The sequence below is a fragment of the Ornithorhynchus anatinus genome, chromosome 1, assembly GCF_004115215.2.
Source record: "Ornithorhynchus anatinus isolate Pmale09 chromosome 1, mOrnAna1.pri.v4, whole genome shotgun sequence".
NCBI classification, from domain to species: domain Eukaryota; kingdom Metazoa; phylum Chordata; class Mammalia; order Monotremata; family Ornithorhynchidae; genus Ornithorhynchus; species Ornithorhynchus anatinus.
Genome location: NC_041728.1, coordinates 161,238,979 through 161,256,791, shown reverse-complemented (window position 1 = coordinate 161,256,791; position 17,813 = coordinate 161,238,979). Strand labels below are relative to the sequence as shown.

General features: G+C 43.6%; 1 protein-coding gene and 1 non-coding gene across 2 annotated transcripts in view; one reads left to right on the top strand and one right to left on the bottom strand.

Annotated features, from left to right (window-relative positions):
* Positions 1 to 17,813, top strand: part of WDR49 (WD repeat domain 49) — a 156,094-nt gene that overhangs the window by 42,166 nt on the left and 96,115 nt on the right. Inside the window, exons 3-5 of the mRNA XM_039914527.1 lie at positions 8,056 to 8,496; positions 13,285 to 13,461; positions 14,090 to 14,264. Coding sequence (XP_039770461.1) covers positions 8,056 to 8,496; positions 13,285 to 13,461; positions 14,090 to 14,264 — 793 coding nt within the window. The remainder of the gene's footprint in view (positions 1 to 8,055; positions 8,497 to 13,284; positions 13,462 to 14,089; positions 14,265 to 17,813) is intronic.
* On the bottom strand, positions 14,858 to 14,995 carry LOC114816225. The gene has a single exon (XR_003763991.1). It is a non-coding gene; the product is annotated as a small nucleolar RNA SNORA7 (small nucleolar RNA).

Sequence of the window (17,813 nt, the reverse complement as noted above, 5' to 3'; positions counted from 1 at the left end):
CCCCTAGTCTGTGAGATTGTTGAGGGCAGGGATTGTCATTGTTTATTGTTACAGTGTAATTTCCCAAGCACTTAGTACAGTGCTCTGCACAGAGTAAATGTTTAATAAATATGATTGAATGAATGAATAAACTGTGGTGGTGGCTCAAGGCTCAATCCAAGGTCCCCTTCTATTCTCCACCTACACCTAATACATTAGAGAACTCATTTGCTCCCAAGGCTTCAACTACCACTGCTTTGTATATGATTCATTCATTTATTCATTCATTCAATAGTATTTATTGAGCACTTACTATGTGCAGAACACTGTACTAAGCGCTTGGAATGTACAATTTGGTAACAGATAGAGACAATCCCTGCCCATTGACGCGCTCACAGTCTAAACAGGGGAGACAGAGAAAACCAAGACAACTTAATCGCAACAAATAGAATGAAGGGGAAGTACACCTCATGAAAAAAATAAATAGGGTAATAAAAATATGTACAAATGAGCACAGTGCTGAGGGGAGGGGAAGAGAGAGGGAGAGGAGCAGAGGGAAAGGGGGTAAAGGGGGCTTAGCCGAGAGGAGGTGAAGGGGGGGCAGTAGATTCCCAACTCTACCTCTGACTTCTCCCTCTGGAATCTCACATTCCCTCCTGCCTTCAGGACATTTCTAATTAGATGTCCCACTGACACTGCAAACTTAACATGGGCGAAACAGAATTCCTCATCTTCTTACCCGAACCATGTCCTCTGCCTGACTTTCCTAACACTGTAGACAGCACCATCATTCTTCCGGTCTCAAAAGCCCATAACCTTGACATACTCCTCAACTCATCTCTCTCATTCAACCCACACTTTCAGTGTCACTAAATTCTATCAGTTCTAACTTCACAGCATTTCTAGAATCTGACCTTTCCTCTCCATCCAAACTGCTTCTACACTATTCCAAGCAATTATTATATTCTATTTGACAACTTCATCAACCTCCTTGCTGACCTCCCTGACTCCTGTCTCTCCCCACCCCAGTCCATATTTCACTCTACTGCCCATTCATTTTTCTAAAAACACATTTAGTCCATATCTCCCAATTGTCACAAAACTCTAGTGCTTGTCCTTTCAACTCCACATAAAACAGAAGCTCTTTATCAACAACTTTAAAGCTTTCAATCGGTTCTCTCCCTTCTACTTTACCTCACAGATGTCCTACTACAATCTAGTCGGCATATTTTGCTCCTCTAATGCCAACCTACTTTCTGTACCTCATTCTCATCTATGTTGCCACCTACACCTTGCCCGTGTCCTTCATCTAGCTAGGAGCCCTTCTTTTCCTTCTTTCCCTCTTTTCTTTCTTTCTTTCTCCATATCCAACAGACAGTTATTCTCCCCACCTTCAGTGCCTTATTGAAAGCACATCTCCTCCCAGAGACCTTCCCTGACTAAGCCCTCATTTCCTTTTCTCCTACTCCCTTCTGTGTCACCCTGACATGCTAGCTTTATTCACCACCCACAGCCCCACAGCATGCAACATGCTTAGTGTAAAGAGCCTGGGCTTGGGAGTCAGATGTGTGGGTTCTAATCTTGGCCCCACCACTTATCAGCTGTGTGACTTTGGTCAAGTCACTTAATTTCTCTGTGCCTCAGTTACCTCATCTGTAAAATGGGGATTAAGACTGTGAACCCCACATGGGACAACCTGATTACCTTGTAACTACCCCAGTGCTTAGAACAGACCTTGGCACATAGTAAGCGCTTAACAAATACCTTCATCATCATCATCATCACTTATGTGCATATCCATAATTTATTTATTTATATTAATGTCTGTCTCTTCCTCTAGACTGTAAGCTCACTGAGTTCAGGGAATGTGTCTGTTTTATAGTTGTAGTCTACTCTCCCATGTGCTTAGTATAATGCTCTGAAAACAGTAGGTGCTCAATAAATATGTTTGATTGATTGACTAATCCCAGCTCTGCCACCTGTCAGCTGTGTGACTTTGGGCAAGTCACTTAACTTCTCGGTGCCTCAGTTACCTCATCTGTAAAATGGGGACTGTGAGCCCCACGTGGGACAACCTGATTCCCCTGTATCTACCCCAGTGCTTAGAACAGTGCTCGGCACATAGTAAGCGCTTAACAAATACCAACATTAATTGGAACTCCTTCCTCCCTCATTCATTCATGCACTTGATCGTCTTTATTGAGTGCTTACTGTGTGCACAGCACAATGCTAAGCACTAGGGAAAGTACAGCACAGCAAAAAACAGTGACATTCCCTGTTCACACGAGCTTACAGTCTAGAGGGGGCAAGACAGACATCAATATAAAAAAATAAAATTACAGATATGTGCATAAGTGCTGTGGGGCTGGGAGGAAGGAAGCACAAAGTTAACAAGTCAGGGTGACACAGAAGGCAGTAGGAGATGAGGAAAATTGGGGGTTGGTCTGGGAAGGTCTCTTGGAGGAGATGTGCCTTCAGTAAGGCCTTGAAAGAGGGGAGAGTAATTAACTGATGGATTTAAGGGTGTTCCAGGTCAGAGACAGGATGTGGGCCAGGGGTCAGTGGTGAGACAGGTGAGATGGAAGCACAGTAAGAATGTTAGCACTAGAGGAGAGAAGTGTGCGGGCTGGTTGTTGGAGAGAAGTGAGGTGAGGTAGGAGTGGGCAAGTTGATGGAGTGCTTTAAAGCCAATGGTGAGGAGTTTTTGTTTGATGCGGAGGTGGATGGGCAACCACTGGAGTTTTTTGAGGAGGGGGGTGACACGTACTGAATGTTTCTGTAGAAAAATGATCCAGGCAGCAGGGAAGTATGGACTGGAGTGAGGAGAGAGAGGATGCTGGGCGATCAGCAAGGAAGCTAATGCAGTAATCCAGGTGGGATAGGATGAGAGATTGTATTAATGTGGTAGCAATTTGGATGGAGAGGAAAGGACAGATTTTAACAATATTGTGAAGGTGAAACCAACAGAATTTGGTGACGTATTGAATATGTGGGGTGAATGACAGAGAGGAGTCAAGGATAATGCCAAGGCTATGTGCTTTTGAGACAGGAAGGATGGTGGTGCTGTATACAGTGATGGCAAAGTCAGGGGGAGGACAGGGTTTGGGTGGAAATATAAGAAGCCCTGTTTTGGGCATGTTAAGTTTGACATGATGGAAAGACATCAGCTAGAGATGTTTTGAAGGCAAGAAGAGATTTGAGATTGGAGAGAGATCAGGCCTGGTATGTAGATTTGGGTATCATCCGCATAGAAGTGGTGGTTGAAGCCATGAGAGTGAATGAGTTCTCCAAGGGAGTGGGTGTAGATGGAGATTAGAAGGGGACCCAGAACTGAACCTTGAGGGACCCCCAAGGTTAGGGGATGGGAGGCAGAGGAGTGGTTGTGTCATCTACAGTGACAGGAAAGTTCAGGAGAGGACAGGATTTGGGAGGGAAAATAAGGAGCTCTATCTTGGACAGGTTATATTTGAAGTGGTGCGAGGACATCCAAGTAGAGATGTCCTGAAGGCAGGAGGAGCCTGGAGGGAAGGAGAGAGAACAGGGAAGAAGATATAGATTTGGGTATCACCTGCAGAGAGATGGCAATTGAAGCAGTGGAAGCAAATGAGTTCTCCAAGGGAGTGAGTGTAGATGGAGAATAGAAGGGGACCGAGAACTGAACCTTGAGGGACCCCCACAGTGCTGGAGTGCTTTAAAGCCAATGGTGAGGAGTTTTTGTTTGATGTGGAGGTGGATGGGCAACCACTGGAGTTTTTTGAGGAGGGGGGTGAGGAGGAGTCCATTAGGGAAATGGCAGAGTATAAGGCTATAATAATAATAATAAGGAGGAGGAGGAGTCCATGAAGGACCCTGAGAATGAACGGCCAGAGAGACTAGAGGAGAACCAGGAGAGGACAGAATCAGTGAAGCCAAGGTTGGATAACGTTTCCAGGTAAAGTGGATGGTCCACAGTGTTGAAGGCAGATGAGAGATCGAGGAGGATTTGGATGGAGTAGAGGCCATTGGATTTGGCAAGAAGGAGATCATTGGTGACCTTTAAAAGGGTGGTTTCTGTGGAGTGAGAGGGATGGAAGCCAGATCGGAGGGAGTCAAGGAGAAAATTGGAAGAGGGGAATTTGAGCCAGTGGGTGTAGACAATTCACTCAAGTAGTTTGGAGAGGATTCCTCTTACCTTCAAAGACCTACTTAGATTGCAACCCCTCCAAGAGGCTTTCTTTGACTAAACCCTCATTTCCTCTACCTGCCCTCCCCTTCATGTCACCTATCAATCAATTGATCAATCATATGTAGTGAGCACATTCTGCATGCAGACTACTGTTCTATGCACTTGAGAGAGTACAATATAACAGACACATTCCCTGCCCACAGTGAGCTTACAGTCCAGAGGGAGCTTACACTCTGTGCTCAGTTCTAATTTCCTTAAGCAGTTGATATTTACCGCAGTTGCACAACACTCATGTCCATGAGAAGCAGCATGGCTTAATGGAAGGAACATGGGCTTGGGAATCAGAGGACGTGGATTCTAATCCCAGTTCCTCCACTTGTCTGCTGTGTGACCTTGGGCAAGCCACTTAACTTCTTTGTGCCTCAGTTAATTCCTCTGTAAAATGGGGATTAAGACTGTGAGCCCCACATAGGACAACGTGATTACCTTTGTATCTACTCCAGTGCTTAGAACAGAGTTTGGCAAATAGTAGGTGCTTAACAAATACCAGAATTACTATTATTATTATTATTATAGCCTTATACTCTGCCATTTCCCTAATCTGTAATTTATCCCACATCCTACCTCTGGCCTGGAATGCTCTCCCTCCTCATATCAGGCAGATAATTGCTGTCCCCAACTTCAAAGCTTTATTGAAGGCACATCTCCTCCAAGAAGACTTCCCTGACTAAGCCTTCCTCTCCTCTTCTCCCACTCCCTTCTGCATCACCCTGATTTCCTTCTTTCATTCATCATCCCTCCTATCCACAGGGCACATATGTATATATCTGTATTTTATTTATTTATATATATATATACATATGAATGTCTGTCTCCCCCTCTTGACTACAAGCTCGCTGTGGGTGGGGAATGTGTCTGTTGCTATATTGTACTCTCCTAAGTGCTTAATACAGTGCTTTGCACACAGCAAACTCTCAATAAATATGATTGAATGAATGAATGAATGCCTATCCATCTCTGCATCAAACAGAAAAACTTACCATTGTCTTTAAAGCAGTCAAGCCCTTGACTCCTCCTACCTTACCTCTCTTTTCCTACTACAACCCAGCCAGTACACTTCACTCATATAATGCCAAGCTACTCCCTGAAACTTGATTTCACCTATCTCACCACCAATTCCTCTCCCACATCCTGGCTCTGGCCTGGAACCCCCACCTTCCATATGCATCAGGCCACTACTCTCTCCACCTTCAGAGTATTATGGAGGTCACATGTCCTCGGAGACATCTTTCCCAATTAAGCCTTTTTCTCCTTACTCTCTCTCCCTACTGTGTCACTCTTGGATCTGTATCCCTTATTCACACCACCCTTAGCCCTGCAGCACTCATGTAAATACCAGTAATTCATTCATTTATATTACGGTCTCTCCCTCTAGACTAAGCTCACTGTGGGCAGGGAACATGTCTACCAACTCTGTTATATTCTTTACTCTCTCAAATGCTTAGTACGGTGTTCTGCATGCCCACTCACCTTATAAAAACTATCGCCCCTTCCCTCCTCCCCCCCTTAACTTCTATCTTTAAGCACTCACTCTCCAGTGGCTTCTTTCCCTCTGCCTTCAAACATGTCCATGTCTCCCTCATCCTGAAAAAAACTCTCTCTCGACAACCCCACTTCCCCTTCCAGTTATTGTCCTATCTCCCTCCTACCCTTCCTTTTCAAACTCCTAGAACGAGTCTTCTACACTTGCTGCCTTGGATTCCTCATCTCCAACTCTCTCTTGGACCCCCTCCAATATGGCTTCCGTTCCTTCCACTCTACCGAGACTGCTCTCTCAAAGGTCACCCATAACCTCCTTCTTGCCAAATCCAATGGCTCCTACTCTATTCTAATCCTCCTTGACCTCTCAGCTGCCTTTGACACTGTTGACCATGCCCTTCTCCTCCACACTTTATCTAACCTTGGCTTCATGGACTCCGTCCTCTCCCGGTTCTCCTCTTATCTCTCTGGCCATTCATCTCGGTCTTTTTCACGGGCTTCTCCTCCCCCTCCCATCCACTAACTGTAGGGGTTCCTCAAGGGTCAGTTCTTGGCCCTCTTCTGTTCTCCATCTATACTCACTCCCTTGGTGAACTCATTCGCTCTCACGGCTTCAACTGCCTTTGTTGTATGCAGATGACACACAAATCTACATCTCTTCCCCTGTCCTCTCCCCCTCCCTTCAGGCTCGTATCTCCTCTTGTCTCCGGGACGTCTCCACCTGGATGTCTGCCCACCACCTAAAACTCAACATGTCCAAAACTGAGCTCCTTATCTTCCCTCCCAAGCCCTGTCCTCTCCCTGACTTCCCTGTCACTGTGGACAGCACGACCATCCTTCCCGTCTCACAGGCTCGCAACCTTGGTGTCATCCTTGATTCAGCTCTCTCATTCACCCCACACATCCCATCCGTCTCCAACGCCTCCCGGTCTCACCTTTACGATATCGCCAAGATCCGCCCTTTCCTCTCCATCCAAACAGCTATTGTGCTGGTACAAGCTCTCATAATATCCCGGCTGGATTATTGTGTTTGCCTTCTCTCTGATCTCCCTTCTTCCTGTCTCTCCCCACTCCAGTCTATTCTTCATTCTGCTGCCCGGATCATCTTCTTACAGAAACTCTCTGGGCATGTCACTCCCCTCCTCCAGGGGTTGCCTATCAACCTCTGCATGAAACAAAAACTCCTCACTCTGGGCTTCAAGGCTTTCCATCACCTTACCCCCTCCTACCTCACCTCTCTTCTCTCTTTCTACTGCCCACCCCATGCACTCTGCTCCTCTGCCGCTCACCTCCTCACTGTCCCCCGTTCTCGCCTATCACTGTGAGCACTGTGCTCATTTGTATATATTATTTATTCCTTTATTTATTTTGTTAATGAGGTGTACATCCACTTGATTCTATTTATCGTGATAATGTTGTCTTGTTTTTGTTTTGTTCTGTTTTGCTCTGCTGTCTGTCTCTCCTGATTAGACTGTGAGCCCGTCATTGGGCAGGGATTGTCTCTATCTGTTGCTGAATTGAACATTCTGAGCGCTTAGTACAGTGTTCTGCACATAGTAAGCGTTCAATAAATACTATTGAATGAATGAATGCACACACTGAAGGCTCAATAAATATGATTGATTGATTAGCAAATTGATTGAAAAGACCAAAATGCCTAGAAAGAGATTCAGTTCCTAACAAGTGTCATCATTTACTGCTTTTCAAAAACAAAGAACAATTCTACAGCACACTTAGAATAAATGTGCTTTTAAATTGTACAATTTAATGCTTTATCTCCATAATTTATAAAATCCTGGCTTTTAAAAATCTCCCATGTCAGTTACATTTTTGAAGTGGAAAGTGAAGTAAAAGCAAAATGAATCATGGGTCTCTGTACATTATAAATTCGTGAACTATGGATGGTTCAGCCTGTTCATTTGAAAGAACAAGAATCTCATTTTGATATTAAATTCCAGATTGCTCATTGTTTTCTTCATAATGGTTGTATAGAATAGTTTGCACCAAAATTAGACCTCAGATACAGCATACCCATACTCTGACAGCGATGGGGAAGGAATCTGGCAGGGGCTTCCCATTTTTTATGTGACTAGCCAAATTGCTGTGAAGTAATTTTAGGATCCTGATACACTATTCAGAACAACCAAAGTTCTCCAGTGGTTACCTGCAGCCAGATGTAACAAAGGAGTCAAATGCTTTTGTGAGCTCTAAGGACGGCACACAGAGTTCTTGAAGTTGTTCTACTTCGTATCTCTTGACTGAGCCGTTCCCTGAATCTAAACTATTTGTCATTTGTCCTGCAAATTCAAGCAACAGTGCTAGAGAAAGGAGAGCGACACAATATATTTTGTCTCAAACTGTCATTTTTGAAGTCCTCAGGGCCAAACAAACCAGTGTGCATGACCAGAGAAGAATTCACGGAGAGAATGCTGGATGCTGTAGGCCATGGCACGAAGGAGAAATACAGAAAACTGTTTGATAAAGTAGACACGGCTCGAGATGATTACATTAACTGGGACAAACTAACCTCGTTTATTCTATTGGATCTTTACGAAAAAGATGAGCAGGCAAAATTATCTGTGGTCCCTCAGTGGACAGACCTCAGATTCCTCCCACTGATCCACAAAGACACCATTCAGAAAGTAATTTTCTTAAAAAGCTTCAATCGTTACCTGACTATCAGTAAGGATGGCTTACTAGGAGTTTGGGGAGAGAATTTAAATTTGCAAGAAACTCTTCACATCTCTATGGACACTGTCAAGCTTAAGGACCTGTGGGTGACCAGCCTGGTGTCTCTGGAAAATGTAAACAAGGTATAAAATTTTCAAAATGTATTATTTTAAATAAATTGTAGATTTATAAAATGTGTTGGTGTTAAGGTCCAGGATATTAAAGCTTTAGCTTACTAAATTAGTACCCAATGGAAAGCAGTAGCAGATAGAGGCACATGTCCTCCAAGACACCTGCCCAGTCTAAGCCCCACTTTTCCTCATCTCCCACTCCCTTCTGTCTCTCCTTGATTTGCTCCCTCTGCTCTCCCCGCTCCGAGCCCCAAAGCACTTATGTACATGCCTGTAATTATATTTATTCCTTTGCTCTTCTCACCTCCCAGCCCCTAATGTGATTTTATTTATCTTTATCGATGTCTGTCTCCCCTACTCTAGACTGTGAGCTTGTTGTGGTCAGGGAATGTCGCTGTTTATTCTTGTACTTTCCCAAGCACTTCGTACAAAGCTCTGCACACAATAAGCACTCAAGAAAGATGATTGAATGAATTTCTATAGACATTTTCATATACCACAGAATATCATAGACATAAGAGCCTAGAACCAGGGTGAGCCTGATCAAGTGATGACTCTGTGGGTGGTCATGACATCAGAGTAAAGATGTCTGGCCTTGACAGGATTAAATAACCACTAATGGTATTTACTGAGTGCTTATTGTGTGCAGAACAGTGTATTAAGTGCTTGCGGAGAGATAATATAATAGTGTTGGCAAACATGATCTCTGCCTTCAAGAAGTTTCAGTCTAGTGGGTATGCTGACATTAAAATAAATTACAGATAGGGGAAAGAACAGTGTAAAAGGATGTGTGCATAACTGCTGTGGGGGTGAGTATCAACGTGTTTATGGGGCACAGACTCAAGCTCACAGTTAAAAACAGAAGGAAATGCTGTAAAGATGTGGAAATGAGAGGTTAATGAGGGAAGGCTTCTTGGAAGAGATATAATTTTAGTAAGGCTTTGATGATTGGGAGAGTGGTGGCCTGTTGGATGTTCATTCATTCATTCATTCATTCATTCAATTGTATTTATTGAGCGCTTACTGTGTGCAGAGCACTGTATTAAGTGCTTGGGAGAGTGGAATAAAACAATCAGACACATTCCCTGCCCACAATGAGCTTACAGTCTGGGGTGGGAAGGGCAGGAGAGAAGAATCATTAATATAAATGTAAATAAATAAATTACAGATTTATACACAAGTGCGGTGGGTCTGGGAGGGGGGAAGAGAAAAGGGAGCAAACAAGTCAGGGCGACGAAGAAGGGAGTGGGAGAAGAGGAAAGGGGGGCTTAGTCAGGGTAGGCCTCTTGGAGGAAATGGGTCTTCAGAAATACTTTGAAGTTGGGGAGAGCAATCGTCTGTCAGACTTGAGGAGTTTTTGTTTGATGCAGTGATGGATGGATAGCCACTGGAGATTTTTGAGGATTGGGGAAATATGTACTGAATGTTTTTGTAGAAAAATGAGCCACGGACTGGAGTGGGAAGAGCCAATAGGCTGGGAGGTCAGCAAGAAGGCTGATGCAGTAATCCAGGCAGGAGAGGATGAGTGATTGTATTAATGTAGTAGCATTTTGGATGGAGAGGAAAGGGCGGATTTTAGTGGTTGTGAAGGTGGGACAAACAGGATTTAATGATGGATATGAAGGGGGAGAGAGTTCCAGGAAAGGGGGAGGACGTAAGCAAGGGGTTGGCAGTGAAAGAGGCAAAATCAGGACACAGTAAGTAAGCTGCTGTTAGAGAAGTGAAGTGCGCAGGCTGAGTTGTAGTGGAAGATGAGGTGGGTTTTGTAGGAAGGGGAGAGCTGATCGAGTGCCTAAAGTCAATGGTCATGACCTCAGGAGGGAATTCTCGAATTCGCAAGTGATCTGCAGGGTACATTAGTCTCCTAACACTTTGTTCAGAGGAAGGAAGCAGAGAATAATAGTTATAGTGGTAATAGTATTTATTTAGTTCTTACTATACGCAAATCACTGCACTTAACCCTGGGAAAGAAATACACCGAGAGATATAGACACAGTCCTAGCCCCAAAGAGCTGACAATCTAAGAATGAGGGGAGAGATGAGGTGTTGGTGACATATATGGAAAGGATAATAAAGCTATAACAGAGAAAGCAGATGGGAAAAATGAAGCTAGCAGCAGACTCCACATAGCTCAGGACAACTGTCATAAGAGTCACAGCAGCGGCCACCCAGGTGACCTTCGAAATGTTCCAGAAATTTGGAAGATTCGCTGCTGGTGGTCAAGTCCATCGCTGGGCTGGAGCAGGACATTGTGAAAACCCTGGTGTCCCGGAGGAGGGTCAGAGTCCTTCCCATGCAGCTGAGCCCTGGGAATTGGGAGCAGGGAGAGTGGTGGATGGATCCTGCAGCTTGCAGATGGTCATAGCTTTCAGCCCGTGGAATAATAATAATAATGTTGGTATTTGTTAAGCGCTTACTATGTGCGGAGCACTGTTCTAAGCGCTGGGGTAGATACAGGGTTATCAGGTTGTCCCACATGAGGCTCACAGTCTTAATCCCCATTTTACAGAGGAGGTAAGTGAGGCACAGAGAATTATGTGGCTTGCCCAAGGTCACAGAGCAGACAAGTGGCGGAGCTGGGATTAGAACTCACGTCCTCTGACTCCCAAGCCCTTGCTCTTTCCACTAAGCCACGCTGCTTTTCTGTGCTTAGTACAATGCCTGGAATATAATAAGTGCTTAACAAGTGTCATTATAAAAAAAAAAAGAAGGAACATACAGGGAACAAGAAGGAACAGGAGGTGAAGGAAGAGAAGGAAGAGGAGGAAGAGAGAAGCAGTGTGACTCAGTGGAAAGAGCCTGGGCTTGGGAGTTAGAGGTCATAGGTTCGAATTCCAGCTCCGCCACTTGTCAGCTGTGTGACCATGGGCAAGTCACTTAACTTCTCTGTGCCTCACTTACCTCATCTGTAAAATGGGGATTAAGACTGTGAGCCTCACGTGGGACAAGCTGATTACCCTGTATCTACCCCAGCGCTTAGAACAGTGCTCTGCACATAGTAAGCGCTTAACAAATACCAACATTATTAATATTATTATAAGGAGCTGCCCATCCTTTTATACCTCCTCTTCCTCTGTGCTGGCTGCAATTTTTCTGATCCTTTTGGAGCCACGCACAATGATGCTGTCTGGCCAGGGTAGATCTACAGGTTTCCAGGCTCACTACTTTCATATTCAATAGTATTTATTGAGCGCTTACTATGTGCAGAGCACTGTACTAAGCGCTTGGGATGAACAAGTCGGCAACAGATAGAGACAGTCCCTGCCGTTTGACGGGCTTACAGTCTAATCGGGGGAGATGGACAGACAAGAACAATGGCAATAGAGTCGAGGGGAAGAACATCTCGTAAAAACAATGGCAACTAAATAGAATCAAGGCGATGTACAATTCATTAACAAAATAAATAGGGTAATGAAAATATATACAGTTGAGCGGACGAGTACAGTGCTGTGGGGATGGGGAGGGAGAGGTGGAGGAGCAGAGGGAAAAGGGGAAAAAGAGGGTTTAGCTGCGGAGAGGTAAAGGGGGGGTGGCAGAGGGAGTAGAGGGAGAAGAGGAGCTCAGTCTGGGAAGGCCTATAGGAGGAGGTGAGTTTTAAGTAGGGTTTTGAAGAGGGAAAGAGAATCAGTTTGGCGGAGGTGAGGAGGGAGGGCGTTCCAGGACCGCGGGAGGACGTGGCCCAGGGGTCGACGGCGGGATAGGCGAGACCGAGGGACGGTGAGGAGGTGGGCGGCAGAGGAGCGGAGCGTGCGGGGTGGGTGGTTGAAAGAGAGAAGGGAGGAGAGGTAGGAAGGGGCAAGGTGATGTAGAGCCTTGAAGCCTAGAGTGAGGAGTTTTTGTTTGGAGTGGAGGTTGATAGGCAACCACTGGAGTTGTTTAAGAGAGGGAGTGACATGTCCAGATAGTTTCTGCAGGAAGATGAGCCGGGCAGCGGAGTGAAGAATAGACTGGAGCGGGGCGAGAGAGGAAGGAAGGGAGGAAGGCTGACACAGTAATCTAGCCGGGATATAACGAGAGCCTGTAACAGTAAGGTAGCCATTTGGGTGGAGAGGAAAGGGTGGATCTTGGCGATATTGTAGAGGTGAAACCGGCAGGTCTTGGTAACGGATAGGATGTGTGGGGTGAACGAGAGAGACGAGTCAAGGATGACACCGAGATTGCGGGCCTGAGAGACGGGAAGGATGGTCGTGCCATCGACGGTGATAGAGAAGTCTGGGAGAGGACCGGGTTTGGGAGGGAAGATGAGGAGCTCAGTCTTGCTCATGTTGAGTTTTAGGTGGCGGGCCGACATCCAGGTGGAGACGTCCTGGAGGCAGGAGGAGATGCAAGCCTGAAGGGAGCGGGAGAGGACGGGGCGGAGATGTAGATCTGCGTGTCATCTGCGTAGAGATGGTAGTCAAAGCCGGCACCTGTGGATATGAGTTCATATCCACAGGCCCGGGAACAGCAGCTTTAAACAGCTTTATTGGAATCAATCGATCACATTTATTAAGCTCTTACTGAGTGCAGAGCACTGTATCCCAAGCACTTGGGAGAGTACGATAGCACAGAGTTGGTAGGCAAGTTCCCTGCCCACAACAAGCTTACAGTCTAGAGGATCCTAACCTTCGCAGCTTCCATCCAGTGGCCCAGCTCAACTGGTCCAAGCAAACCCAAATTCTGGAGAGGGGGAAGGATACATAGAAACCGTTTTTTTAAGGGAATCACCATTCTTCAGGAAGGGAGAAGTAACTTGGCTTTGTTGAAATTGGACTGTCTGATTTACCATGTTATATTTCTTTCTGGCTCCTGCTGCTGCAGATAGCCGTGGCTTTTACAAGCAAAGAGATTTGTTTCTACGATATGCTCTCCAAAGAAGGGTTTTCTTGCCAGTATAAACTACATGGCTTGAAGGGCACACCCTCCTGCATGGACTATTGGTATAATCCTCACGATGCCAATGAATCCATTCTGACCTTTGGGGATATATCTGGACAGGTGAGTTGTAAAGTTTCAATGTGAGGTGATTTTTATTTTCTGCTTTCAGCCATACAGCCCGACTACAATTGAAACATAATTTTAAAGGCAGACAATGAGCAGAGCATAATGGAGCCCATGCTACATCCTAAAGTCATTGAAGTTCACAGGAGAGAAGAGATGAATTAGGCTACAATTCCTTCCACTGCTAGCATAAGACCTTCTTCTCTGTAATTGTCCTGATGATTTGTTCAGTTTGGATCCAAATCATTTGTTAATCTTGTGTCACAATGGATGTCTAATCCATTAGACGTGAGCACTGAGGATAATATTTATAGGCTAACATCCTTCTTTATAAAACCTTTCTGTGTAGCTGGTCCCAATTGGATACTCTAAATTGTTTTTTTTCTAGGCATTTATAACTGCAAGCATAAACAAGTACTGAACTATGTACTCTCTGCTTGAATTTTTCCACACCATTTAATCAAGTATTTTTTAACATGTCAACCTCCTGGTTCTTTTAATACAAAATCTGGAGGATGTGATCAAAATGTAAATACCTGCATATTTTCAATTTATGAACTACAGAGTCCTAATGCTGTATTTTCTCACACACCTCTTTTTCCTTTATCAATCTTTTCTTTCACAGGTTCATGCCATTTCTTTCACCTCTGCCCTTATTTCCTTGTTTGAGAGGCCTGCTTCATCTTCTGAAGATGATGAGACAACTATGACTGTTAATTGGGAAGAATTGGTCTCTGGATATCACAAATGCTGCACTACGTTAAAGCACAGAATTCATAACAAAGACTGGGTCAGACAAGGTACCTAAGTTTGAACAATAATGAGAATAAGAGAGGGAAAAAATCATTTCACAATCGCGCTCTTTCAAACCTTTCAAACAACGTATTTTTTATCTTCAGCCAAAGTTAATTGCTTCTCTAGGGAATTTAACCTGGAATCTCTACTAACCACTGCATGCTGACTGCTGTTTCATATAATTAATCTGTGCTCCACTCATTCAAAGTAAACTGAGAGAAAATAGTTATCCATTTATCTCTTAACTAGTAATACATAGTCATCGTCATGACTCTTTGGTGAAAAGGATGAATAATTCCACTTGGGATGTTTGTGTCTTTTCTCTTGAACATGTACATGAATACATGAATACACATATATGAAATACTGTCTTGTTGTCTTATGCTGTCAATATGTCTCCGACCCACAGCCACACCATGGGCACATTACTTCCAGAATGCCCCATCTCCATTCCGCAATCTTTCTGGGAGTGTGTCCATAGAGTTTTCTTGGTAAAAATACAGAAGTGTTTACCACTGCCTCCTTCCATGCAGTCATCTTGAGTCTCTGCCCTCGACTCTCTCCCATGTTGCTGCTGCCCAGCACAGGGGAGTTTTTGACTTGTAGCAGATTGCCTTCCACTCTCTAGCCACTGCCCAAGCTAGGAATGGAATGGACAGGCCTCTGCTTGACTCCCTCTCATGCAGTCGAGACTGGTAGAGTACTGGAAATTCTCCAGGTACGACCCTGAGGGGGGGATATGAAATATATATACTTTCTTTTTAGGAATTTTTAAATGATTTTCTACTCAATTTACCAAAGTCTAGGAATCAGTGAACATCTAATATTCTACCATCAATGGACTAAGATGGATATATTTAGAAAACCTGATTTAAAAAAAAAAACTAATTAGAAAAGAATATTTCAAACAGTGGTACCAAGAGGTTTTTCATTTTTATATTATATTAAATGATAAGCTTTAGAGAAGCAGCGTGGCTCATTGGAAAGAGCCTGGGCTTGGGAGTCAGAGGTCATGGGTTCAAATCCTGGCTCTGCCACTTAGCTGTGTGACTGTGGGCAAGTCACTTCACTTCTCTGACCCTCAGTTACCTCATCTGTAAAATGGGAATTAAGACTGTGAGCTTCATGTGGGACAACCTGATTACCCTGTATACCCCAGTGCTTAGAACAATGCTTTGCACATAGTAAGCGCTTAACAAACACTTTTTTTTAGAGAAGCAGCATGGTAAGCACTTAACAAATACCAACATTATTATTATTCTTATTAATGTATCAGAACTGTGAAATGAACTATATTGATTTAATAATAATCATAATAATGATGGTGTTTGTTAAGCACTTAGAACAGTGCTTGGCACATAGTAAGTGCTTAACAAATACCAGCATTATTATTATTATTCTTATTAAGCACCAGCTATGTGCAAAGCACTGTTCTAAGCACTGGGGAGGATACAAGGTGATCAGGTTGTCCCATGTGGGGCTGACAGTCTTAATGCCCATTTTATAAATGAGGGAATTGAGGCACAGAGAAGTCAAGTGACTTGCCCAAAGTCACACAGCTGACAAGCAGCAGAGCCAGGATTTGAACCTATGATCTCTGACTCCCCAGCTCATGCTCTTTCCACTGAGCCATGCTGCTTCTCTTAAGACATAGATTGACAGGCTTAATTGGATATAAAGACTGGTCAAGATACCTTCTTGAGGGGACTGTTTCTGCTTCTTCTGGAACAAACATTTTGATTTTAAAGGCTCTATTTTAGAACATTATACCATTTTGCTATGAGTTCTGCTCTGCTTTGTCTCTAACGACCTTGCTCTATAAGTTTGAAAGTCTTAGATCATAGGGGAACTGATGTCTGGTATTCTGAGATATATTCTGAGATTATAAAATTTGAAACCAATTTACTCCATAGTTTTTATCATAGCTTGTCCGGTGAAAAGAATGTGAGGGTAGGAGTCAGGAGACTAGGGTTCTAGGCCCAGCTCTGCCTGGGAGTAACCTGCTTTTTGGAAAAGATACCTAGCCTCTCAGGGGCTCAATATCCTCATTTGAATTATCTCTTCTACCTATCTCCTCAGAGAGTGGATCACTGACTGATCTGATTGTCTTATAGCTATCCTAGCACTTAGTATAGTCCTTGAAAGATAGGAAGCACTTTATAAATAATAGTAAGAATGAATCCCTTAGTGCTTCCCCCATTAAGAGAAAAAAATACAGTTTTCCACAATTGTGGCAAGTCAATGAAAGGTTGTTTTCTTTATCATGAAGATCACTTGGTAAAATCCCTCTAAATCACTTAGCACAAGGATTCGAGCATAATGAAATATAGCTACACTCTAAACTCTCCTAGTGGGGAGCAGAAATGATTTTGTATGTAATGCCTTCTGTGAAATTCACCATAGTAGTATTTAGATCGTGAACAAGAATGAATAGATGATACTGCTGATTTCTTTAAGCAAAAACTTCAGAAAAAATGTGAAAAGTGTGTTTTCTACCTTATTAATGCCAAATTAGGCATTTGAGGTAGGGCATTTTCATCAATATCCGCCTAAAGTTCTGTACAATTTTTGTATTGATTTCAATGTAATAATGTGAGAACTTTCTCATTTATTTCTGATTGATCATTTAACTGAGCATTGATTTTGCTCTCAGATCTTATTAGAGGTAATTTCCTATTTAGACAACAGATTAAAATCTGTACCTTTAGCCATGATATATGTCAGAAAATTAATGATAACAGTTGTAGTAATCGTTACCTGCTTTCTATGGGCCAAGCACTGGGCTAAGTTCTTGTACAAATACAGTATAAGCAGATTAGAATATAAGCAGGGAAGCAGTGTGCCTAGTGGAAAAAGTATGGACGTAGGAGTCAGAGGCCCTGGGTTCTAATTCTGAATCCACCACTAGTCTGTTGTGTGATCTTGGGCAAGTTTCTCTGTTTCTTTATGTCTCAATTACCTCATCTGTAATGATAGTAGTGATAACAATAATTGTGATATTTGTTAAGTGCTTACTATGTGGCAAGCATTGTACTAAGCACTGTGTTAGATATAAGTTAAACAGATCCCACATGGGGCTCAGTGTCTTAGTGGGAGGGAGAACAGGTGTTGGATCCCCACTTTGTAGATGAGAAAACGGAGGCACAGAGAAGCAGCGTGATCTAGTGAATAGTCTGCTGTGTGATCTTGGGCAAGTCACTTAACTTCTCTGTGCCTCTGTTGCCTCATCTGTAAAATGGGGGTTGACTGTGAGCCCCATTTGAGCTATGCACTCTGTCCAACATGGTTAGCTTATATCTACCCCAGCACTTAGTATGGTTTAAGTGTACAGTAATGACAACAAATATTAAAAAAAAGAAAAAAAAGAGAAGTTTAAGTGATATTCTGAGATCACACACAGAAAAGTGACAGGGCAGAGGATAAAACCTCTGACCATGTCCTGTGCTCTTTCCATTATAATTTCCATGGATGTTTCACACTCCATCTGTAAAATCTTTAAAAAAAATCTGTAAAAAGAGGATGAAGGTTGTGAACCCCATGTGGGACATGGACTG